Source organism: Schistocerca cancellata, chromosome 10 (assembly GCF_023864275.1).
Source record: "Schistocerca cancellata isolate TAMUIC-IGC-003103 chromosome 10, iqSchCanc2.1, whole genome shotgun sequence".
Classification (NCBI taxonomy): domain Eukaryota; kingdom Metazoa; phylum Arthropoda; class Insecta; order Orthoptera; family Acrididae; genus Schistocerca; species Schistocerca cancellata.
Genome location: NC_064635.1, coordinates 71424692 through 71451734, shown reverse-complemented (window position 1 = coordinate 71451734; position 27043 = coordinate 71424692). Strand labels below are relative to the sequence as shown.

Sequence of the window (27043 nt, the reverse complement as noted above, 5' to 3'; positions counted from 1 at the left end):
AATATACTACGTGAACAGCAAGGGTGCCAACACCCTTCCCTGGGGCACACCCGAAATTACTTCTACATCTGACGGGTCTTCAGTCCAACCGTTGGTTTGAAGCGGCTCTGTATCCAGTGCAAGTTCCTTCATTTCTACACAGCTTCTGCAACTTACATCCGCACGAACCCGCTTACGGATGTCTGCATCCATTTCCTTTCATTGCCAAACTAACTATTCATTGGTGCCTAAGTACGCGTCGTATTACCAGTACCTACTTTACGTTGTTTTGTGCCACATATCCCTTTCTCATCAGCTGGATTCAGTACTTGAGCTAACCAACCACTTTTAGCATTCTTCCGTTACAACAGACTTCCAAAAGCTTTTATTTCCCTCTGGCCAATGCGGTTCATCGCACGCATTTCTCTTCCATACGAGGCAACACTTCACACACATATTTTCAAAAACACTTCCTAATATTTAAATTTATATTAGACTACAGACCCCCCTCCTCTCAGCTTCGCACGGATACCTCTACATATCTACGATAGAATGATTTGTCTGGCGTAGCGGTAATTACATTATCATAACATTACCTCGTGAACACGAAAACTGAACTATCGGCTTTTTAATTTTAATTATACACGGAGACCAATGAAACTTATATAATTTGAAAGGCACTTTGCCATAGACGTGCACAAGGAAAAGGTATGTACGTAGCTGCTAAGAGTGGTATAGAAGCAGATCCTTTCACATTCATAATTCAGATGACACCTTCCCTACCGCGTATGAAAGTCTCCAGTACGTGAACATCGAAAATTGAAGTGCTAGCAATTTCCACCCTGTGTACTGACCAGGTGCAACGGTAGGGATAATGCATGAAGGTAAACAATGTTTCGTGAAAATGCATTCTACGGATTCTCATGTATAAATGTTACAGTTATTTCACTTGCAGTAACACAAGCTTACCGGGCATCTACAGTGCTACGTTGCTGAAGTTGTGAGCAGTGGAAAGCGAAACGTAGTAACCAAGCGGTCGGGGGCAACAAACGTTGTTTATTATCGTTGTTTTCTCACTTCTGTCTGAGAGTAAATGGGGCTAACTTTGTATTCGTTAGTCGTTGTCACCACAAACTTTGAAGTGTTCCTAATTTTCAATTTCTTCATTTTGATGGCTAGGACTTCTCTTATTATTCGGAGAATGTATTTGTTTTAAGTTATGCCTTGAAGAAGAACACTAACGGGTTGGGCTGAAAGACGAAGAGCTAGAGACACAATTTTTGCACAGGCACAATAATAGGAGTAACGTTCACATTTACAATGATAATTCTGTTGTCGTTTTGAAGGATACATTTAAATGTGATTCTAAATAATTTTAACAGTTATAATTGCAGTTTCATGAATATACAGTGCATATTTCATAATGCAAATTATTTCAAATCAGAGACTACTGTACCGCAATACAACGGCATTCTCACTGTGTTGTCATAAAGGGAAAGATAATGTGCCGCTGTTAACACAAAATTTACTCTTCAACGCACTGTATCAAAGACTCACTTCAAATGATCGAACAATTAAAGCGAAATCAAAGAATTGTTTCAAGAATACTCATAGCTACTATGCAGCACTTGTTATGGGTCAGTTCTCAGACTAAAATTTCAGCAACAGTTTTACGTGGAGATTATCACTTTAAGATACATGGCACTTTTTACCCAAGATTGGGTCCACTAACACAGTTGGTCGAAGTTCGACCACAAGCGATACTAGTACAGCTAAATCCCCGAACTCTGATTCTTTAAAGAATCGAACTGCCATGTATAAAACGCCTTCAAACGTGTGATTCCTTTACAAATGAGTCTATGTGTTAAAGCAACAATATATCAATTGTTGTAAATGGCTATACTCCTTTATCCGTATTTAACATTTGTTGATATTCATCATATAACCTTTCTTCAAGACACAATCCATTCTTTAAAAGGAACGTCAGCGTTGGCCATAATATTGATCACTATGTGATCGAAAATCGATTCTGCTATCAATAAAACATCAATATTAGGGCCAACGCTGACCTTCCTTTTAACTTAACATATATGGTCGTTTTGCACACAGCACTCCATGGAGTCGCCAATCAACAATCCATTCTGTTCATCTGATCTCCCAAGTCCTTTGCTGTCCGTAATAGAATCTCAGCGTCCTCGAAAAGACTGAACACTAATTACCTTTACAAATTTCTTTTGTGTTTCCTTTACTCCTTGCTTCATGTACACCCCGATTGGCATGAGGGATAGGTTAAAACCCTGATCCACAACCTTCCCAACTTCACATTCGTTTCAGGTTCTTTGCCTCTTACAACTGCTGTCTTATTTCTGTACAAGTTATAAATTAACTCCGACTCTATGTAATTCATCCCCCACAATTTCAGCATTACGCAGATCATATCACATTTAGCAGTGTTTCGGTGTGGGTTTGTCATTCAACCTGAGTATTAACAAGTGGAGGCCATGACATTGAGATCACGGACTTACTTCACGCTTTGTACGCGTTTAGTAGGCTTTTAAAACAATATAATGTGCAACTAATAACGTGCACAACTCTATCAAATCCGAGAAAATCTCAAGAAAAGTTTTACGCTTCTATTATAGACTGAAGAGCCAAAGAAACTGGTACACCTGCCTAATATCGTGTAGGGCCCTCGCGAGCACGATGATGTACCGCAGCACGACGTGGCGTGGACTCGACTAATGTCTGAAGGAGTGCTGGAGGGAACTGACACCATGAATCCTGCAGGTTTGTCCATAAATCCGTAAGAGTACGAAGGGGTGGATATCTCTTCTTAACATCACGTTGCAAGGCACCCCAGATATGCTCCATAATGTTCATGTCGAGGGAGTTTGGTGGCCAGCGGAAGTGTTATTAAACTCAGAAGAGTGTGCCTGGAGCCAATCTGTAGGAACTCTGGTCATGTGGGGTGTCGCATTGTCCTGTTGGAATTGCCCAAGTCCGTCGGAATGTACAATGGACATGAATGGATGCAGGTGATCAGATAGATTGCTTACGTACGTATCACCTGTCGGAGTCGTATCTACACGTATCAGGGGTCCAAATCACTCCAAGTGGACACGCCCCAAACCATTACAGAGCCTCCACCAGCATGAAGTGTCCCCTACTGACATGCAGGGTTCATGGATTCGTGGGGTTGTCTCCATACCCGTACACGTCCATCCGCTCGATACAATTTGAAACGAGATTCGTTCGACCAGGGAACATGTCTTCAGTCATCAACAGTACAATGTCGGAGTTCACGAGTCCAGGCGAGACGTCAAGCTTTGTGTTGTGCAGTCATCAAAGGTACACGAGTGGGTCTTCGGCTCCGAAAGCACATGTCGATGATGTTTCGTCGAATAGTTTGCGCGCTGACACTCGTTGATGGCCTGGCATTGAGATCTGTAGCAGTTTGCTGAAGAGTTGCACTTCTGTTACGTTGAACGATTCGCTTCAGTCGTCGTTAATCCCGTCTTTGCAAGATCTTTTTCCGGCAGCAGCGATATTGGAGATGTGATGTTTTACCAGATTCCTGATATTCACGGTACACTCGTGAAATGGTCCTGCGGGGTAATCCCCTCTTGATCGCTACCTTGGAGATGCTGTGACCCATCCTTCGTGCACCAACTATAACACGGCATTTAAACTCTCTGAAATCTTAACAACCTGCCATTGTACCAGCAGTAAGCGATCTAACAACTACGCGGGACACTTGTTGTCTTATACTTGCGTTGCCGACCGCAGCGCCGTATTCTGCCTCCGTATTCGAATATGAATGTCTGTACCAGTTGCTTTGGCGCTTTAGTGTACCACTGATGTACTTTACGCGGGTACTGGCCATAAGGAGTCATTGTGGTTATGTGATTAACGTTCGCGCTTTGGGAGGGAGCTGTGGACGAGGCAAAGGTTTTTAATCGATATTTTTTTCACCACTGGTCATTATTAAATGTACATGACTTTTGAGAGGTAATATAATAGAACACACGTGCATTTTCATGAAGTTGTAGTGAATATTATACGTTACTTGACTATTTACTATGTGTAATTTAATTTTCGAGGACGAGGGACAGGCTAGGAAAGTCCAAGTCAAACGTCGATAAATAATGACACCCCTGACGTTATTCACAGTCAGTAATATAATAAGTCAGAGTGTGCCAGACCACAAGAGTAACGTACAGTTACTCGTCGAATGTGCTGCCGACATCACACATTGCAGGATGTTATTTTGTCATGCAACATGGAAAACATATATTGAAACCTCATGCAAACAAACGTGGGTTTTTGCATTCTGTTATCTCTCAAATGTCATATCAATTAAACATTATAACCAGTGATGAAAAAAAATGACTTTTTTTAAATCTCTTTTTGTTCGTTAATGTTCATTAAATTTGTTCGCGCTGAACGTCCGTTGACACTCGTTAAAGTTCATCACTCAGTTCTTTTACCACACAGAGCAGCTACCCCTCTGGCCGAACTCGCTGAGCTACAGTGCCTGTCCCACTTGACCACCATGAATTCTAATGTGCCGCACTTAGGCACTGATACTTGAGCCACAAAACTGACGCGTGGAACTTCTCTGGAGATTTTCTCTTAATTTAGAGAGTATTGCACCCTACTGGTTGCATATTATGTTATTTTTATGGCCTACTAAAGGTGTACAAAGTTTGAAGTACGCCTGTGATCCCATCGTCGTGTCCTCCCCTCGTTGTATTATTCGAAAGTTCTGTGCTGTCTCACGTGTACTGTCCCCTACATTTCTCCTGAACCCAAACTCATCATCCCCTACGTCGCCTCCTACCAATCATTCCCTGTTTAGGCCAATCGTGTGTATATTTGCCTTATTAAAACGTCCGCAGCTCGTGGTCTTCCGGCAGCGTTCTCGCTTCCCGAGCACGGGGTCCGGGGTTCGATTCCCGGCGGGGTCAGGGATTTTCACTTACTTGTCTCGAGATGACTGGGTGTTATTGTGTCGTGTTCATCATCATCATTCATCCACACTACGATCGGAGGAAGGCAATGGCATACCACCTCCACTAGGACCTTGCCACCACGGCGGTGCGGGTCTCCTGCATCGTCCCCTACGCTCTGTTACGGAGTATGGGACTTCATCATCATCATCTTATTAAAACACTGATTTTTCGCGACATATGCCTTCCTCGAAATCAGACCGTTTCATGGAATTAAATTTCAACACTGCTTGGGAGACAGGAATAGAGAAAAGGTATACCAGCTCTTAGTCTCATCAAGTAAACTATTCAGTCGTGTTATACATTTCAAGCTGCAGCCTGTCAGTGACAGAGTTTATCCTATATTACGAACATGTAAAGCTGATTTCCCAGACACTTAGATTGAGCGTGGCACTCAATTCTTGCGAAATCATCCTTGTACAAATGCACTTGGTATTGAAATCACTTTACATTTTAGTGGAAACTCAATCTTTCACAGATTTGTATCATGTCTGCCATCAAGAGATGGCTGACTGCCCGGATCAATGTGTGACGCTCATAGAACAGCTGGGAAGAATTCCGTCCTCACCACTTTAGCACACAGTGGCCACTGAGTTTTAGTAGTCTGCAATACGTAATCAAAATTAAAACAATTGTTTATGTTCATCTCCATTTTATCACGCGTAACTGATGCCTGTAGCCTGTCTATTGCTCATGACCAGGCATCCTTGCAGATTCTGCTAATAGTTCATTGGAATCTACATAGAACATAAGTTAAAAACAATAACAATAATAATAATACAAATAATTGCAATGTGGACATAGATATTACATTACTTTTACTACTATTAATATAGTGGAATGTTTACAGTATTCCTTTCTAGTGCACTTTTGATACAGTAGCAGAAAAGCACTGCGTCAAATACAAGGAATCAAGTCTGCCGAAGAAGTCAATATGGCAGAGCAAGAAAGATAAACAGTAAGGGGAATTTTGAGGAACGAAAAATAATAGCATAAAGTTATAAGAACGAAATAATAGGATAAAGTTAGAAGAACGAGAGGTAATAGGACAAAACCGAGAGAAACAGTGATTAGAAAAACTGGGGTAGTATTGGCGATGTGAGAGAAAGGACAGAGGTCAGGTAACTTGGATAAGCTGATAAAGAAGCTACGCTACTGATAACAGGAAATGCAGTTGTGAAACTTACATCTCTGATAACATGAGAACATTTGGTTTCGTCTTCTGTGCATCGTGGTATTGGATCTGAAGCAGTTAGGTCGTCGGTGTGTTGTGCTACACACGCAGAGCAGAAATAGAGAATGAGGTGCAAAATGATTTAGCGTCATGAATGGGTACCTCAAATTCTGTTACAGAATGACGACAGTCATTTGATGTGCAAAGCGAAACACTGCATTGGCAGACTGGTTATACGGTATTGTCTTGTAATAATGCTTGCACGTACGTACCGCAACCAGATTTTGACTAATTTTTCTCGAAGCATTTCGACCCATTAGTGTTCATCCTCGGATTTCAAGACGTAGATGTAACTTGGAAATTATAAACTATTAATTAGATCCTCATTAGTCTATTGAGATACAAGAGTCTTGACAAGATTATAGCATCTCACTTTCCAAAAAGCTACATTTATTGCGACACTTATCTTTTATAATCTCCAAGATGTTCCATGTAGCTTAAAATGAATCAGCACTCATCTCTTAAGCTTACTTCATTATTCTGTAGCAGCGTTATTTACAACTAATTAAGCTTGTGACAGAATTTAGTGGAAAGTGAGGCAGATAACAAAATTTAATTCTAACTACCTATCTCCAGCGATTGCGGCTCGTAGTTCAGTTGTGGATACAGCCGTGATGTTGATGTCTACGAGTTCCCCAAGTTTTAATTGTTGTAAATAAAATTCTGATTGTAATTTCATTATTTATTCACAATCTGTTCACATTTTCTAGGAAACACACTTCACACTTTCATTTTAACAAATAACACAGTACAAAAAAAAGAGATGAAGACAAAAGACATACAGCTGTTGCGTCTGAAATTTGAACAAGAAATGGCCTGCTTTTCGTACGTATTAAAGCAACGGATCAACTGACTTACACCTGGCGCTTAGTCAACTCTGCTTTGGCGTGAGAACGATCGAAAAAATAGCTTACTCAAATGTTGACAAATCATAAAACATATGTTAATCAAAAGTGCTTATGTATACTTTATAAATTTACAGTTTCAATGCAACAAAATAGTAATATGTATTATGCAATTTAACATCGTTTTGTTTCCGAAATTTCTAGAATACAAAACCTATGCATCTTTGTTTGCATTAATATTTTGAAGAACATTTCTTTAAATAAATTATTTCCAATAAATTTACCCACTTTTTTCCAGTCAGCAAGATGAATAATAAATTAAAATATTTAATCTTTGAAATAAAACTTTCACTATAATTACGAATTTCTCAATTCTTACGTGGAAGGGAGCATAAAAGAAAAATTATTACTACTTCCACAAAAGCTACAATTCTTCCATGTTTGAATGTTTATTTGTTCCAAATGAGATAATAGCAAGACGAACTTTGTATGAGAAATCTTACGTTTAAGTATCGTGCAAGGTAGTAACAAATGACTATCGACATTAAGTGCTGTCGGGAACAGATGTAACATATCTATATTAGCCTAAATCGTAGTTCAGCTGTAAACATGCATCCCAAACTGTGATACCGATCTCATGATATTGTTAATTTAGTTTGTCCCCTACTGAGTTACCTGGTCGATATCGCATCGATCTCTACAAGAAATGGAAAGAATAACACATGTACAGTATAAATATTACATATGCTGATGTGTTAGTCTACAACATAATGTCGGCAGAAAGCATTTACACATCACAACCTATCAAATGTGCTACATCTTAGCATTTGGAAATATGTATCATTTTATCATTATCTACTTTAAATGGTAGAATCCTAATGAGGAAACCATTTAAAACTTTTGATGAACGATGTAAAGTAGAAGAAATTGAAACTTTGTCAGTGACATTGTTGTGCTGTCAGAAACGCTAAAGACTTGGCGACAATAATCACAAATACTGACGACACTTCAAACCTAATCGGCAAGGTATCAAAAAATTTAAAATGCTCCATCGATTAACAGAAACTACGAAATCAATTTTTTGGGGTAACTAGGGACGTACTGCTGCCCGCCAGGTTAGCCGAGAGCGCTAAAACGCTGCTTCCTGGACTCGGATAGGCGCGCCGGCCCCAGATCGAATCCGCCCGCCGGATTAACGACGAGGGCCGGTGTGCTGGCCAGCCTGGATGTGGTATTTAGGCGGTTTCCACATCCCTCTAGGTGAATAGCGGGTTGGTCCCCACGTCCCGCCTCAGTTCCACGACTCACAGACATTTGAAACACATCCGCACTTTTCCATGATTCACGCTAGATGCAGACAGCTGCGGTACTCTGAATCCATCCCGGGGTGGTACAGGGTGGCGGCAGGAAGGGCATCTGGCCACCCCTTCCCATTAACATGCCAAATCCGATTTAACCACGCCAACCCCATACACAATGCGGGACAAAGGCGCAAGCGATAGCGATAGCGATAGGGATGTACTGCTATTACGAAAAATATAAGACACTATAATGTATTTTCTGAAGTGAAGCAAAATTTTTGCAATGTGGAAAAGAAACCACACAACTATTTAGAAGTAGTTAATTACATATTTAGTACTAAAAATGTTCGCAAAACTACAAAGCCAATTGATATCATAAACATCTGTAAATCTTATTTCTGGGCTTCGTTTTTCTATATTTCAGTTTCTGGGGCACTATTACATCTTTGTGACTGGTTCATCTACATTGCAGAATTTGACACACACAAGTGAATGGTGTAGGTGACATGTGCATTTCTAGATAACAGGACACTCAAAATTTGCATCTTCCACTGCAACCATGATACAAAATCACAATGAAGACCAAAAGCTATTGCAAGTTAACATTAAACTTAATTATGGTTTTAGAATATTTGAGCAGCTTACACACAGGAAGAGTAGCATCCAATATGTAAGACATAAAAATAAATGTCAACCCACCAGGGTAACTGAGAGTTCTAATGCGCTGCTTCCTGGACTCGGTCGCAGGTTTGCTATGGTCGCAGGTTCGCATCCTGCCTCGGGCATGGATGGGTGTGATGTCCTTAGGTTAGTTAGGTTTAAGAAGTCCTAAGTTCTAGGGGACTGATGACCTCAGAAGTTAAGTCGCATAGTGCTCAGAGCCATCTGACCCATCCTGGACTCGGGTAGGCGCGCCGACAGCCAGTGTGCCGGCCAGCCTGGATGTGATTTTTAGGCGGTTTTCCACATTCCTCTAGGTGAAAACCTGGCTGGTCCCCACGTCCCGCCTCCGTTACACGACTCGCAGACATTTGAAACACATTCACGCTATTTCACGATTTACACTAGACGCAGACAGCTAGGGTACACTACTTCCATCCTGGGGGTTATGGGGTTATGGCAGTAAGGGCATCCGACCACCCCTTTAAATTAAGCTTGCCAATTCCGTCTTAACTCTGCCGACCCTGCGCACAATGCGGGATAAAGGCAGTAGCAAAAGAAAGATACATAAATAAATATCAGTCAAAAATTAAACCGTGCCCGCCAACCATGTGGAGCACGTATTGGTCTCACCGTGGACTTTAAGTCACACACAATTGATATCATCAAAATGTATGGGCCTGAAGATGGCGTTGACGCAACGTCGAAACTAGTAGCCAAATAAATATGAAATCTTAAGTACAGCAGGATGAGTTTCATTTTAATAAAAATTGTACCAGTTCATGTCCCACCATCATCCAATTTAAATATGGATGTATGAAGAACCTCAGTGTTGACAATAGCTCTACTCTCTACATGCATGTGCCATTTGTTGATGACCCTAATGCAATGTCATGATTTCAGGATGGAGATGACCCACATCTCGGTAGCTGCACTGATGCTGGTGCTGGTGTCACTCACGGAGCCGTGCGAGTCGGCTAAGATCCTGGGTCTGATGAGCACGGCGTCGCCCAGCCACTACCACTTCAACCGCGCCCTCATGCTCGAGCTGGCCCGCAGGGGCCACCAGGTGACCGTCTTCACCCCAGACGTGGAGAAGAGCACGGTCCCCAACTACCGGCTCATCCTCTCCGAGAAGGGCTACGAGGGCCTGCGGGAGGGGGAGGAAGAGCAGTTCGAGGACCTGGCAGAACGCAGCCACTGGTACCTGGCCAAACAGCTGTTCGACTGGGGCGAGATGTGCTGCGACCACGCCATCAACTCCGAAGGCGGTCGCCGGTTGATGGAGCTCACCAAAAACGAAACCTTCGACTTGATCATAGCCGAAGTGATGATACAGGAGTGCCTCCTGGGATTCGTACACGAGTTCGGAAATCCCCCTCTCATCGGGATCATAGCCTACGGGAGCCCTCCGTGGGCCAACGAGCTGGTGGGGAACTTCCAGAACCCGGCCTACGTGAACACCTACACCTTGCAGCATACGGACCACATGACGTTCCTGCAGAGGGTCCACAACTTCGTGTTCGACACAGCTGTCGGCCTCTACCGCAAATACCACTACTTGCCAGTGCAGGACGAGATCGCTCGGAAGTTCTTTGGCGACTCTGTGCCTCCGCCCAGTGAAATAGAGAAGAATTTTCAGTTTGTGATGGTGAACTCGCACTTCAGCTTCGACTACCCGAAGCCTCTGGTGCCGGCCATTATAGAGATTGGTGGATTGCAAGTGGAACCACCGAAGCCACTGCCTAAGGTAAAGAAAAACCTAAGATATTTTACTTAAATATTTCGAATGCGGCTGCGCTTCAGCAACGGCTAGAGATCAGTAAACGAATGAAAAGCAGCCCACCTGTTGCAATGAAAGTTGGTTTTATTCAACCTTTTACCATGGTCTCGACGGAAGTAAACCAGTCTTCTTCAGAAAAACGTGTAGGCCGAAGACAATGCAACAGCAATAACTCGGAAACATACCGGGTGACAACTGTTGAATTACATGAAATAAAACCTCATAAAACTGCATGGATCGTCGCGTGGCATTGGGAATTAGTACGCGCTGTATGGTTTGGTTTAGCGCCGAAGCCCATTTTGATTCGGATGGGTTCGTCAATAAGCAAAATCGTAAAGTTTTGAATAATACTTTGTGTTTCAGAATAAATATCTAATTCGTAAAATCAGAGGATTCAGTGTAAGAAACTGGGAAACTAGAATTTTTTAACGTGCCTTACATAAAATATCGATTTTCAGTGTATTCTACATCTACATGTATACTCTGCAAATCACACTTAAATGCTTGACAGAGGGTTCATCGAGCCACCTTCACAATATCTGTTACGATAGGTTGTCTTGAGCTGACTGCGATCTGATTACAAAGCATTATTTACAAAGCATATTCTGTGGTTACTGGTGTTTCTTTACATAATCAGCTCCTTCCCCTCTTGCTAGCAGTCGACAGGTTCCACTTCACACCTGCACTTGGCAGTTTTTGGCATTCCGCGTTATTTATTGTGCTGCATTATTTAAAATTGATTACTTAACTGTTTATAAATTCTTCCAATCCATATGTGGCATATGGCAAACCAGTGCTTAACAGTATTGGTTAAAAACAGTCTTGGTTGCAATTTTAGTTTTTTATTTTTCAACGACGCGTTTTGCCTTATTTGGGCATCTTCAGGTTATCGCGTCCATCTAGAAAAGATAACCTGAAGATACCTAAGTAAGGCGAAACGCGTCGTTGAAAAATAAAAAACTAAAATTGCAACCAAGACTGTTTTTAACCAATACTCTTAACTGCTTTTCATTTTTCACTGCCACAGATAAACACTGTGGCAATGAAGGATGAAAAACAATTAAGAACGTCCCTATAAAGGTTACGTCCAAATATTTCCTGATCCGGAGGGGGAAGTTGGTGACTGAAATTACGTGAGAAAATTCCACCGCAATGGAAAACGCCAACCCAAATCCAATATCATCTCAGTGACAGTTTCTCCGCTATTTCGCGATAGTACAAAACGTGCTGCTCTTCTTCGTACGTTCTCAATATACTCCGTTAATCCTATCTGGTAAGGATCCCAGACCGCACAGCAGTACAGTACTCACGTATATATCTGCCACTATATTGCGATTTCTGAGGTCGTGTGCGTCATTTCTCCGTTTCGGGGTTACTGTGACCATTGGCCATTGTTACCCCAGGATTACAGATACACAATTTATAAACATCGTTGATGTAAGGACAGTATGGATCTAAGGTATACAAAAATTAACCATCGGTATACAAACAACCAAGTCTCATTTGTAATTCTTAATCTGCCCACAACTAAGAAAAACAAACGCCATTCATGTATTGCTCAAATTGCAAGTTGTAATTCAGGCAGTGATTCAGGTACAACATATAATGCCGAATATCTCCGGAAACATGGAATGGAGTTTGTTTGGCCACAAGTGCCAGATATTGTCTCGATGAGTGAAGAAGAGACAGCATTATTCTAGCTCCATTGGATGTTCTGAAACGAGGATTTAGGTCTAAGATGAAAGAAATTGAAGGTATTATGCTCAGCTAAATTTGGAGCTATGTGTGTGGTATTCCATCTTAGTATATTTCATTGTATTTATATACCGTACTAGACCTTCTCTTTTATGAGAATCAATAAAACACTTAAGAAAACTTTAGATCGAAGTATTTATTTCTGGGTGGTCAAAGTTTCATTGCGTTCTTTTCAGTGCAAATGGAACGGTAGCTGACAGTAGTGGTGGAAGAAAAGGGCGGTCACTGTATCCCCAAATCCATGCTAATTTTGACCACATACATTTTTTTCCATTTCTTCCTCCGCATTTTAGAAAATCTATTGTCCTAATAAGTATGTAATCCTTTCACTCAAGCCCCTATGTTCACTAAGATAAATACCATAGAAGCTAAAAAACTGACCGATTTTCACATTTAAATGTGATAATCATGACTAAGTATACCTTAATTCTCCGTGTAAAACTAGTGTATCCCTCACGTAGTATGTTTACAGGTATAGTTGTAATAACACAAAAATACAAGTAATGAATCACATGTATGCAAAATTTGGTTGAAATTGTTCGGTTCATCAGTGACTCGCGCTTCTACGTCGCCAGCCCCTATGAGAGGTTGGTGGTTCTTATCCAAATGATGCTTCTTTCCAGGCGTTTAAGTGATAAACGTACCAACCAAGTATTCCTGAAATCGATCCAATGGAAAATCGTAAGGCGAAGAAATGTAGTTACTGCTGTTGCAAGCCCGATACCAACAGACAAACACAATCCCGGCTTGTGGCGGATTTTTCTCATCATTTTCTCTCTCTTTGCCCTTTCCTCTTTTGCTAGTGTTAGAGGTGTTTAAAACGGACACTATGTGATCAAAAGTATCCGGACACCCCCAAAAACATACATTTTTCATATTAGGTGCATTGTGCTGCCACCTGCTGTCAGGAACTCCATATCAGCGACCTCAGTAGTCATTAGACATTGTGAGAGAGCAGAATGGGGCGCTTCGCGGAACTCACGGAGTTCGAACGTGGTAAGGCGATTGGGTGTCACTTCCACACTCCTACACATCCCTAGGTCCACAGTTTCCGATGTGATAGTGAAGTGGAAACGTGCAGGGACACGTACAGCACAAAAGCGTACAGCCCGACCACGTCTGTTGACTGACAGAGACCGCCGACAGCTGAAGAGGCTCGTAACGTGTAATAGGCAGACATCTATCCAGACCATCACACAGGAATTCCAAACTGCATTAGGATCCACTGCAAGTACTACGACAGTTAGGCGGGCGGTGAGAAAACTTGGATTTCATGGTCGAGCGGCTGCTCATAAGCCACACATCAGGCCGGTAAATGCCAGACGCCTCGCTTGGTGTAAGGAGCGGTTGAACAGTGGAAAAACGTTGTGTGGAGTGGCAAATCACGGTACACAATGTGGCGATGCGATGGCAGGGTGTGGGTACGGCGAATGCCCGGTGAATGTCACATGCCAGCGTGTGTAGTGCCAACAGTAAAATTCGGAGGCGGTGGTGTTACGGTGTGGTGGTGTTTTTCATAGATGGGGCTTGCATCCCTTGTTGTTTTGCGTGGCACGATCATGCACAGGCGTACATTGATGTTTAAAGCACCTTCTTGCTTCCCACTGTTGAAGAGCAATTCGGGGATGGCGATTGCTTCTTTCAACACGATCGAGCGCCTGTTAATAATTCACAGCCTGTGGCGGAGTGGTTACATGGAATAACATCACTGTAATGGACTGGCCTGCACAGAGCCTTGGGCTGAATCCTATAGAACACCTTTGGGATGTTTTGGAACGCCGACTTCGTGCCAGGCCTTACCGACCGACATCGATACCTCTCCTCAGTGCAGCACTCCGTGAAGAATGGGCTGCCATTCCCCAAGAAAAACTTCAAGCACCTGATTGAATGTATGCCTGCGAGAGGGGAAGGTGTCATCAAGGCTAAGAGTGGGCCAACACCTCGTTGAATTCCAGCATTACCGATGGAGGGCGCCACGAACTTGTAAGTCATTTTCAGCCAGGTGACCGGATACTTTTGATTACATAGTGTAAGACTTCCAAGCGTGTCTAGCAAGAGTTCAAGCCTTCATCTGGCCATCCAGAATAAATTTGTTGTGGTTTCTGTATATCGCTTACCGCAATCACTGGTATGACTGCTCTACAAAGGACATCGCCAAATTTTTCCCGCCCCCTGCCCTTCCCATTCTTGTGCTCCGTCAATGACAATGTCGTCGTTGAATCGTTAAGCTCCGCCTTCATTCCATTTCTGTTTTTTCAATTGCGTTGCATTGTGGCGACTAAAGTATTTACTCTTTTTCGTAACATTTATTTTGTCACATTATTAACAGACATTAAATTGTGGGCTGCCTGTAACGGTAACTTCTAGGTTACGGGTTTATATTTTAATAATAGAATTCCGTCCCCAGTCATAATATTTTTATTTTTTAAATACCGTCCAACGCGTTTCGGAGTTGGACCTCCATTTTCAAGGACTGTATTGGCGTAAAGGGCGTTACGCCTCCTTCAGCTTTTTAACCTAACAGTAACAGAACGACACAGTTGCCACATTTAACGAGAAAATTGTGTCAGGTGCGATTAATGAGAGAAGTGCTAGAGAAATGAAAGTGCTAAAGTCTAGTAACATATTACCTACGTTACGCTACTTCGTCTTTTGCTTTGGTAAAATACTTCTACATTTTGAACGAATTAGCATATTTATGACAGAACTACATGATAAAAATTATGCATACTTCATCTATTGTCCAGTTCTGTTATGGAGCATTGAATTTCTTTTTATTTCCGGTTACGCAGAGTGACAAAAGAAAATAAAAAATTAAAATATTAGTTTGGAGGAGCGACATTTAACTATTTTAGTTTTACATTATTACGTATTCAACACGAGATTTGACATGCTTACTAACATACAGAGTGGCTCAAAATAGTCTTTACAGTTTACTGGTTCTAGTGTCAAGTGTGTAATTTATATTTGTTACTCTCGTAAGATAGGAATAACGTCATACTATTCTAGTAATCCAAACAAATTACGCGTACAGATGAATTGAAACCGCCTGCAAAGTGACTGTGGGAGCGAGAGAGAGGGTGGAAGGATGTAAAGAGAGAGAGAGAGAGAGAGAGAGAGAGAGAGACAGAGACAGAGAGACAGAGACAGAGACAGAGTTAGAGAGGGAAAGGAAAGAGAGAAAGAGACCAGGGTAGTTGGAATGCCATGTGGTCACCAAACACATGTATCACGTTACAATACTTGATTTCACCTATTTCTCTACCATTTCTCTCATTAGTACCGAGTGAGAATGTCTTTTCGTTAAGTCTAATAACTCTGTCGTTCTGCTCCTGATAAATGGAAAACTAAAGGACATGTAACTCCCATTGTGTTTGTACAGTCCTTGAAACTGGAGTTGTGGATCTGAAACGCGTTGGACAATAATCAGAAAGTAAGAATACTGTGACTGAAGACCGAATTTACCCAATAAAATAATTTTGTGTGGTTCGTTAAGCTGGGTGCACATTTGGAGGAATAACTTGCTTAGCAGTGAAAGTAACCGAACGTCCTTGCGACTCTTTTGAAGGAGATAAAGCAGTTCCTCGACGCGGCGACGGAAGGCGTCATCTACATGAACCTGGGCACCAACATCCGCAGCGACATGCTCAAGGACTACCAGCGGAGGGCCTTCCTCGAAGCCTTTGCAGAGCTGCCCTACAAGGTCCTCTGGAAGTTCGAGGCTGAAGATTTGCCGGGGAAGCCGGCAAACGTCAAGATCATGAAGTGGATTCCGCAGAACGATGTCCTGGGTAAGTTAACAATTTAAAATTTTGATTTTTTTTCCTTGAGGAAGTAATGTCAATATATGAGGGTAAGCCACTTATTACACTACTGGCCATTAAAATTGCTACACCACGAAGATGACGTGCTACAGACGCGAATTCAACAGACAGGAAGAAGATGCTGTGATATGCAAATGATTAACTTTTCAGAGCATTCACACAAGGTTGGCACCGGTGGCGACACCTACAACGTGATGACATGAGGAAAGTTTCCAACCGATTTCTCATACACAAACAGCAGTTGCCCGGCGTTGCCTGGTCAAACGTTGTTGTGATGCCTCGTGTAAGGAAGAGAAATGCGTACCATCACGTTTCCGACTTTCATAAAGATCGGATTGTAGCCTATCGCGATTGCGGTTTATCGTATCGCGACATTGCTGCTCGCGTTGGTCGAGATCCAATGACTGTTAGCAGAATACGGAATCGGTGAGTTCTGGAGGGTAATACGGAACGCCGTGCTGGATCCCAACGGCCTCGTATCACTAGCAGTCGAGATGACAGGCATCTTATCCGCATGGCTGTAACGGATCGTGCAGCCATGTCTCGTTCCCTCAATCAACAGATTGGGTCGTTTGCAAGACAACAACCATCATCTGCACGAACAGTTAGACGACGTTTGCAGCAGCATGGACTACCACCTCGGAGAGAATGGCTGCGGTTACCCTTGACGCTGCATCACAGACAGGAGCGCTTGCGATGGTGTACTCAACGACGATCCTGGGTGCACGAATAGCAAAACGTCATTTTTTCGGATGAATCCAAGTTCTGTTTACAGCCTCATGATTGTCGCATGCGTGTTTGGCGACATCGCGGTGAACGCACATTGGAAGCGTGTATTCGTCATCGCCATACTGGCGTATCACCCGGCGTGATGGTATGGGGTGCCACTGGTTACACGTCTCGGTCACCTCTTGTTCGCATTGACGTCACTTTGAACAGTGGACGTTACATTTCAGATGTGTTACGACCCGTGGCTCTACCCTTCATTCGATCCCTGCGAAACCCTACATTTCAGCAGGATAATGCACGACCGCATGTTGCAGGTCCTGTACAGGCCTTTCTGGATACAGAAAATGTTCGACTGCTGTCCTGGCCAGTACATTCTCCAGATCTCTCACCAATTGAAAACGTCTGGTCAATGGTGGCCGAGCAACTGGCTCGTCACAATACGCGAGTCACTACTCCTGATGAACTGTGGTGTCGTGTTGAAGCTGCATGGGCAGCTGTACCTGTTCCCGCCATCCATGACAAGGCGTATCAAGGCTGTTATTACATCCAGAGGTGGTTGTTCTGTGTACTGATTTCTCAGGATCTATGCACCCAAATTGCGTGAAAATGTAATCACATGTCAGTTCTAGTATAGTATATTTGTCCAATGAATATCCGTTTATCATCTGCATTTCTTCTTGGTGTACCAATTTTAATGACCAGTAGTTATACAATTTTATTGTAATGAAATAGGAAACTTACAAGAGCATCAGTTTTCGACATAGTCTCCTTGCGTTTCAACGCACTTGGTCCATCGTTGTACAAGCTTCCTGATGCCCTCATAAAGGAAGTTTCTCCGTTGAGCTGTGAGCCAGGAATGCACCGTTTCTTTCACTGCTTCGTCCGAGGCAAATCGACGGCCCTCTTAATGCCTGTTTGAGTGGACCAAACAAGTGATAGTCAGAAGGGGCAAGACTGGGACTATATGGAAGATAGTCCAGTACTTGAAATTTGAGTTTCTGGAGCGTTTAAGCAGTGTGGGCAGCAGTATACGGATGCGCATTGTCGTTCAACAACACAACATCTTTTGAAAGCAATCCTTGGCTTTTGCTTCGAATTGCAGGCTATAACCTCGCAGTAAGCATCTCACTGTAACGTACACTGTTTATTGTTTCGCCCCCTTCCCCATAATGTTCCAGTACTGCACCTTGTGCGTCCCAAAAAACCGTAAGGATCAGTTTTCCTGCGGACGGTTGGGTCTTGAACTTTTTCTTGCACGGCGAATTTGGATTTTTCCATTCCATACTCTGCCGTTTGCTCTCCGTCTCGTAATGATGGCTCCATGTTTCGTCACCAGTAATTACCCTGTCTAAGAAGTTGTCCCCTTCGTTACCATAGCGATCCAAACGTTTTTTACAGATGTCCAGGCGCGATTGTTTATGCAACTGTGTGAGTTGCTTTGGGACCCATCTTGCACACCCTTTATGACACCCAAGTCTGTTGTGGATGCTTTCGTAGGCAGAACCGTGACTAATTTGCAGACGATGTGCCACTTCGTCAATAGTTAATCGTCTGTTTAAGAGAGTCATTTCACGAGAACGCTCAATAGTTTCTTCATTTGTGACGGTAAACGGTCGTCCGGTTCCTTCATCGTGCGTTACACTTGTGCGACCATTTCGGAATTTTTCAATCCATTCCTAGACACTCCGTTGAGGCAAAAGACTGTTCCCGTGCTGTACCGAAAGTCTTCGATGAATTTCGGCCCCTGATACGCCTTCCGAAAAAAAAAAAAATGGATCACTGAACGTTGCTCTCCTTTGGTGCAAATAGACAGCGGAGCAGCCATGATTAAGAGCACGGCAGCGATCACGAAACTAACCTAGCAGCTTGAAAATTGCAAAGATATAACAACAAATATACAAAGCATGCGTCATCAACGTAAAACGACAGTACTACCAACATGAACAAAAATCTAACTAAATTGCGCATACTAATTGACTTACCATCGAATACCGCGAGTGCCTCTCCGAGGAGTCTTCACGCAGATTTTCTCTGTTGATATTTGCAGATTTTTTGGTTGTAACGTGAAGACAGAGTCAGCACTAAAAGTGTACTAATCAACACGTATTTCATGGGGCCACCAGTGGAAATGTACACATGACGAAAGACACGTGATACATCCTAATATCGTGTCTAACCTCACTGCAACTCGACGTGACATGGACTCAACAAGCCGTTGGAAGACTCCAGCAGAAATAGTGAGCCATGCTGCCCCTACAACCGTCCGTTATTTCGGAAGTGTCGCCAGTGTAGGGTTTTGTGCGCGAATTGACCTCTACATCTAGATCTACATTTATACTCCGGAAGCCACCCAACGGTGTGTGGCGGACGGCACTTTACGTGTCACTGTCATTACCTCCCTTTCCCGTTCCAGTCGCGTATGGTTCGCGGGAAGAACGACTGCCGGAAAGCCTCCGTGCGCGCTCGAATCTCTCTAATTTTACATTCGTGATCTCCTCAGGAGGTATAAGTAGAGGGAAGCAATATATTCGATACCTCATCCAGAAACGCACCCTCTCGAAACCTGGACAGCAAGCTATACCGCGATGCAGAGGGCCTCTCTTGCAGAGTCTGCCACTTGAGTTTGCTAAACATCTCCGTAACGCTATCACGCTTACCGAATAACCCTATGACGAAACGCGCCGCTCTTCTTTGGATCTTCTCTATTTCCTCTGTCAACCTGAGCTGGTACGGATCCCACACTGAAGAGCAATACTCAAGTACAGGGTTATTACAAATGATTGAAGCGATTTCACAGCTCTACAATAACTTTATTATTTGAGATATTTTCACAATGCTTTGCACACACATACAAAAACTCAAAAAGTTTTTTTAGGCATTCACAAATGTTCGATATGTGCCCCTTTAGTGATTCGGCAGACATCAAGCCGATAATCAAGTTCCTCCCACACTCGGCGCAGCATGTCCTCATCAATGAGTTCGAAAGCATCGTTGATGCAAGCTCGCAGTTCTGGCACGTTTCTTGGTAGAGGAGGTTTAAACACTGAATCTTTCACATAACCCCACAGCAAGAAATCGCATGGGGTTAAGTCGGGAAAGCGTGGAGGCCATGACACGAATTGCTGATCATGATCTCCACCACGACCGATCCATCGGTTTTCCAATCTCCTGTTTAAGAAATGCCGAACATCATGATGGAAGTGCGGTGGAGCACCATCCTGTTGACAGGTGAAGTCGGCGCTGTCGGTCTCCAGTTCTGGCATGAGCCAATTTTCCGCGGGCTACGCGTGAACCTTGCCTGCACGCGTTCAATCGTTTCTTCGCTCAATGCAGGCCGACCCGTTGATTTCCCCTTACAGAGGCGTCCAGAAGCTTTAAACTGCGCATACCATCGCCGAATGGAGTTAGCAGTTGGTGGATCTTTGTTGAACTTCGTCCTGAAGTGTCGTTGCACTGTTATGACTGACTGATGTGAGTGCATTTCAAGCACGACATACGCTTTCTCGGCTCCTGTCGCCATTTTGTCTCTGCGCTCTCGAGCGCTCTGACGGCAGAAACCTGAAGTGCGGCTTCAGCCGAACAAAACTTTATGAGTTTTTCTACGTATCTGTTGTGTGTCGTGACCATATGTCAATCAATGGAGCTACAGTGAATTTATGAAATCGCTTCAGTCATTTGTAATAGCCCTGTATAGGTCGAACGAGTGTTTTGTAAGCCACCTCCTTTGTTGATGGACTACATTTTCTAAGGACTCTCCCAATGAATCTCAACCTGGTACCCTCCTTACCAACAATTAATTTTATATTATCATTCCAATTCAAATCGTTCCATACGCATACTCCCAGATATTTTACAGAAGTAACTGCTACCAGTGTTTGCTCCGCCATCATATAATCGTACAATGAAGGATCCTTCTTTCTATGTATTCGCAACACATGTCTATGTTAAGGGTCAGTTGCCACTCCCTGCACGAAGTGCCTATCCGCTGCAGATCTTCTTGCATTTCGCTGCAATTTCCTAATGCTGCAACTTCTCTGTATACTACAGCATATCCTCTCGGATATGTCCCATAGACGTTCGACTGGATTCATGTTGGGCGATAAGGACAGCAATAACATAAGCTCGAATTGTTCAGAATGTTCTTCAAACCAGTCATGAACAGTTGTGACCTGGAGACATGGCGCATTGTCATCCGTAAAAATTCCATCGTGGTTTGCGAACAGGAAGTGCAACAATGACTGCAAATGGTCTCCAAGTAGCCGAACATAATCACTTGCAGTTCGACCAGAGGACCCAGTCTGTTCCATGTAAACACAGCCCACACTATTATGGAGCCACCAGCAGCCTGACAGTGACTTGTTGACATACCTGATCAATGGCTTCATGGGGTCTGCACCATAATCGAAGCCTACCATCAGCTCTTACCAAGTGAAATCGGTACTCATTTGACCAGACCATGGTTTTCCAGTCGTCTAGGGACAAACTGAAAAGGTTACAAGCCCAGAAGAGGTGCTGGAGGCGATTTCGTGCTGTTAGCGAAAGCACTTGTTTTGATCGTCTGTTACCATAGCTCATTAACGGCACATTTTGCAGCGCTGTCCTAACGGCTACGTTCATCGTACGTGCCACGTTAATTGCTGCGGTTATTTCATGCAGCGTTGCTTGTCTATTAGCACTGACAACTTACGCAAATGCCACAACCCTCGGTCGTTTAGGGAAGGCCGTCGGCAGGTTGAAAAAGAGATGAACTATCGACTAGATATATTGGGACTAAGTGAAGTAAGGTGGCCAGAATCTGGGAAATTCCAAACACACAATGGTGAAGTGTTGCTGTATGCGGGTCAGACAGGTGAGGACGCAATGCATAGGAACGGTGTAGGGCTCCTACTATCTAAAAGCAGCAAGAAGAGCTTACTGGAGTGGAAACCAGTCTCAGAACGGATAATAACCGCACGCTTTAAAACAAATGTGCGATATGTCACTGTAATTCAATGCTATGCACCTACTGAAATAGCTAAAGGAGAATTAAAAGATGCATTTTATACAGAGCTTAACGGAGTCCTTAGACAAACAAATTCTAGGGACATAAAAATTTTAATGGGTGACTTGAACGCAAAAGTTGGTTCAAAAAATGATGGGCTTGAACATATCATGGGCGTGCATGGAATGGGGATCAGGAATGTAAATGGTGAAATGTTGATAGATACATGCGCTGAACATGACCTAGTCATTGGAGGCATATTGTTACCACATCGTAACTGCCATAAGATAATGTGGGTTTCTCCAGACCACGTTACCGAAAATCAAATAGACCACATAGTCACAAGCCGCAAGTTCCGACACTCTCTGTTAGACGTCAGAAATAGAAGAGGGGCAGACGTTGGAAGTGACCACCACCTAGTTTTGGCGGAATTCAGACTGAAGATAGTGGCAAATAGAACCAAGCTCAATCACAGGTGCAAGAAAATAGGTGTGGCAAGATTAAGAGACCAACAGATCAAAGAAACATTTGCCCTTGAAGTACAAAACAGATTCCAGGTCCTCTCTGAAGAAAACTTTATGGAAGAGGGAATTGGCAAAAAATCAAAGACAGTTATTTAGATGTGGGAGAAAAAATCTTAGGATTTAAGGCACATCAAAGGAAGGTGGATCTCCGATGCTACATGGAATGAAATCAGCCACAGGAAAGAACTAAAACTTAAGTTAAATTTTTGTAATAGCGCAGAAGAGCGAAGCGCATAAAGAATACATGGAGGCGAACAAAAAAGTGAAAACATTGCTACGTCGAGATAAATGGAAATGGATAGATGAGCAAGCAAAATTAGCAGAAGAGGCAGTAAGACAAGGAAATATGAAAGAGCTCTACAGTATTACCAAACAGTTGTCAATGAAGAACTTCAGACATGAAGGACCAATTAAGAACAAGGATGGGGTGATTCTTGCAACTCAACAGGCACAGCTAGAGAGATGGCAGGAGCACTTCAGGGAACTGTTAAATTGTGAAGACAACCAAGAGGAACAAGTAAGAGATGTTCCAGAGGAAGTCGAAGAAGATCAAGATATAAATTTGCAGTGCCCCTCAATGGACGAAATTAGGATTGCCTTGAAAACACTAAAAAATACAAAGGCTCCAGGCCTAGACAACATAGCACCGGAGCTCTTAAAAGCTGATATGGAAAGTACTGTTAAAATGCTCCATCCTTTGCTGAAGCATATTTGGCTTGAAGAGAAATCTCCAAAGGAGTGGAAAAATGGTTTGGTGGTAAAGCTCCCAAAAAAGGGAAATTTGTCAGACTGTAACAACTGGCGTGGTATTACATTGTTGTCAGTGCCCAGTATAAGGTCCTCGCCAGAATTATTTTAAACAGAATTAAAGAATCCCTTGAAAAGCGACTGCGTAAAGAACAGGCCGGTTTTAGGGCACAACGCAGTTGTGTTGATCTTATTAACACTCTTAGGATCATTTTAGAGCAAAGCAAAGAATTCCAAGCAACCATGTACCTGTCATTCATTGATTTTCAAAAGGCCTTAGATTCAGTGAAACATAAAGTGCTCTGGCAGGTATTGCGGAAGTATGGCATACCACAGAAGATCTTAAACATCATCAAAGATCTATATGATGGCTACAAATGCTGCATACTCCACAAGGGAAATATGACAGAGCCCATAAAAGTAACAACTGGAGTCCGGCAGGGTTGCATTTTGTCACCAACACTTTTTCTAATCGTTCTAGACTCTGTTATGAGAAGAGTCACAGCAGGCAGGAGACGAGGAATCCAGTGGGGGATCCACGAACGTCTGGAGGATTTGGATTTAGCAGACGACATAGTTTTACTAGCTCCAAGGCTGACTGATATGCAAGCTAAATTAAACTTGCTGAAAGAAGAAGCAGAGACTGCTAGCCTCAAGATAAATACGGGCAAAACAAAGGAAATGAGAGTAAATTCAGGGAACATGCAGGTACCATTGTTAATAGGTGAGCAGCGGGTGGAGACTGTCAACTCATTCCTGTATCTGGGTAGTATAGTGGCGGAAGATGGTGGAGCTGGAGAAGACGTGAAAAACCGCATTAAAAAGACAAATGCTGCCTTCATACAATTGTATCCAATATGGAAAAATAGAAATATCACGTACAAAACAAAAATCCGTATTTTTAATACAAATGTGAAGGCTGTCCTTCTGTACGCCAGTGAAAGCTGGAAAATGGATACAAAGATAACATCCCAGTTACAAAGCTTCATAAATAGATGTCTTCGACGCATTATGAATATCTGGTGGCCAGAAAAAATAGGTAATGAGGAGCTCTGGCGAATAACAAACCAGATACCAATAGAAGACCAGATACGAGAGAGAAAGTGGGGGTGGTTGGAGCACACCTTAAGAAAACCAGATGGAGCCATCGAGAAAAAAGCATTGGAATGGAATCCCCAGGGAACAAGGAAGAGAGGAAGACCAAGGGGCACATGGAAGAGGACATTGGAAGGGGAATCAAAAAGAATTGGCAAGACCTGGGCAGAAGACAGAGACGGATGGCGAGCTCTCCTGGATGCCCTATGCCCCCATAAGGGCCAAAGGAATTAAGTCAAGTAAGTCGGTCACCGCGTTTTTCATCGTGAGAGGTAATGCCTAAGATCAGGTATTCTCGTCACACTCTCGACGCTGTGGATCTCGGAATAATGATTTCCGTAACAATTTCCGAAATGGAATGTCCCGTACGTCTCGGTCCAACCACCAGTCCGCGTCCTGAGTTTGTTAATTTCCGTCGTACGGTCATAATCACGTCGGACACCTTTCCAAATGAATCACCTGAGTACAAATGGCTGTTCCACCAATGCACTGTCCTTTTATACGTTGTGTACATTGTACTACCGCCATCTGTATATGTGCATGTCGCTGTCCCATCACTTTTTATCTCGTCAGTGTAAAGCATAGCTATGTTCCTGTTCTCAAGAAAAATGTTATTCTTTCGCTTTCATTGCCTTTATGGTCTTAGTTTCAATTAGATTAGATTTACTTTAATTCCAATTGATCCGTAGTGAAGAGGTCCTCCAGGATGTATAACATGACACAAAAACAACAATACATGACAAATATTTACAACTCAAACAAATAAGCTAATGTACCATTCCACAGGTCCCAAGTGGCATGGTCGTCATTTTTTAATGAACGCTATATGAAAGAATCATTTTACAAATATTAATGCTCTGAATTTGAAATAAAAAAGTTTTTATTTATTTATAAGGTAATAAACGTGTAATACAACTACTAAATACTTATTTACAATGAACACATTACTGCACTGAAATTGTGCAGAAGTACAATATATATATGCACCAGTTCACTGCAGTAATGTGTTCATTGTAAATAAGCATTTAGTAGTTGTATTACACATTTATTACATTACAAATAAATAAAAAACTTTATTATATATATATATATATATATATATATATATATATATATATATATATACAGGGTGAGTCACCTAACATTACCGCTGGATACATTTCGTAAACCACATCAAATACTGACCAATCGATTCCACAGACCGAACGTGAGGAGAGGGGCTAGTGTAATTGGTTAATACAAACCATAAAAAAATGCACGGAAGTATGTTTTTTAACACAAACCTACGTTTTTTTAAATGGAACCCCTTTAGTTTTGTTAGCACATCTGACCATATAAACAAATACGTAATCAGTGCCGTTTGTTGCATTGTAAAATGTTAATTACATCCGAAGATATTGTAACCTAAAGTTGACGCTTGAGTACCACTCCTCCGCTGTTCGATCGTGTGTATCGGAGAGCACCGAATTACGTTGAGATCCAAAGGGAACGGTGATGGACCTTAGGTACAGAAGAGACTGGAACAGCACATTACGTCCACATGCTAATACCTTTTTATTGGTCTTTTTCACTGACGCACATGTACATTACCATGAGGGGTGAGGTATACGTTCGACGGGCGTTTCATAGGACGTGGAGAACGCATAAATTGGCCAGCCCGTTCTCCTGATCTTACACCTCTGGACTTCTTTCTGTGGGGTATGTTAAAGGAGAATGTGTACCGTGATGTGCCTACAACCCCAGAGGATATGAAACAACGTATTGTGGCAGCCTGCGGCGACATTACACCAGATGTACTGCGGCGTGTACGACATTCATTACGCCAGAGATTGCAATTGTGTGCAACTAATGATGGCCACCACATTGAACATCTATTGTCCTGACATGTCAGGATACACTCTATTCCACTCCGTAATTGAAAACGGAAACCACGTGTGTATGTGTACCTCACCCCTCACGATACTGCATGCAGACGGCTGACGATTGATGTCTGCGGTGATAAGAACTTCTCTGCCAACTGCCGACAGTGTCTTCGGAGGAAGGATGAGCCGGCAGAGGTTCCATAGCATCGTATTGCCCTTGAGGTGAGAAATCACTCCTAAAACCAACTGGATTTGGTCAACTGCACTAAGATGTACAAACCAGCGATAAACCACTGCATTATTATCCCTTGTGGAGCAATCATGCAATCTTCTCCATTTGAGCATTGGTATTGAAAGTATAAGAGTACAACGATGCTATCACTCAAGAAAGTTCAATGTAGACTAGCAGGACTACTGTCCTCACTTACTAGGCCTTCATAACAGCTTCTGAGGGGCGGGCACATGAGAATCAAAACTATGGAAGTATTCATCAAAACATTTGTCTACAGTGCTGTGAAATGTTGGTCCTAATGGAAGCAATGGAAATGCTGTGCGCAGAAGTATGTTGAAAATAAGTTGCACAGAGAAAAAGTCGAACGAGTGGGACCTCAAGCAGGTGGATGAACCAGCTGAATTGATCACAGCCATCTGATATGATCACTGCCATGATAAAGAGAAAAGCAAATTTCATCCGCCACACGATATGTCACAACGA

General features: G+C 42.7%; 1 protein-coding gene across 1 annotated transcript in view; it reads left to right on the top strand.

Moving 5' to 3' along the window:
- LOC126106410 (UDP-glucosyltransferase 2-like) overlaps nucleotides 1-27043 on the top strand; it is a 47845-nt gene that overhangs the window by 3882 nt on the left and 16920 nt on the right. Inside the window, exons 2-3 of the mRNA XM_049912687.1 lie at nucleotides 9932-10778; nucleotides 16135-16357. Of these exons, the coding sequence (XP_049768644.1) occupies nucleotides 9933-10778; nucleotides 16135-16357 (1069 nt within the window). The 5' untranslated portion in view covers nucleotide 9932. The remainder of the gene's footprint in view (nucleotides 1-9931; nucleotides 10779-16134; nucleotides 16358-27043) is intronic.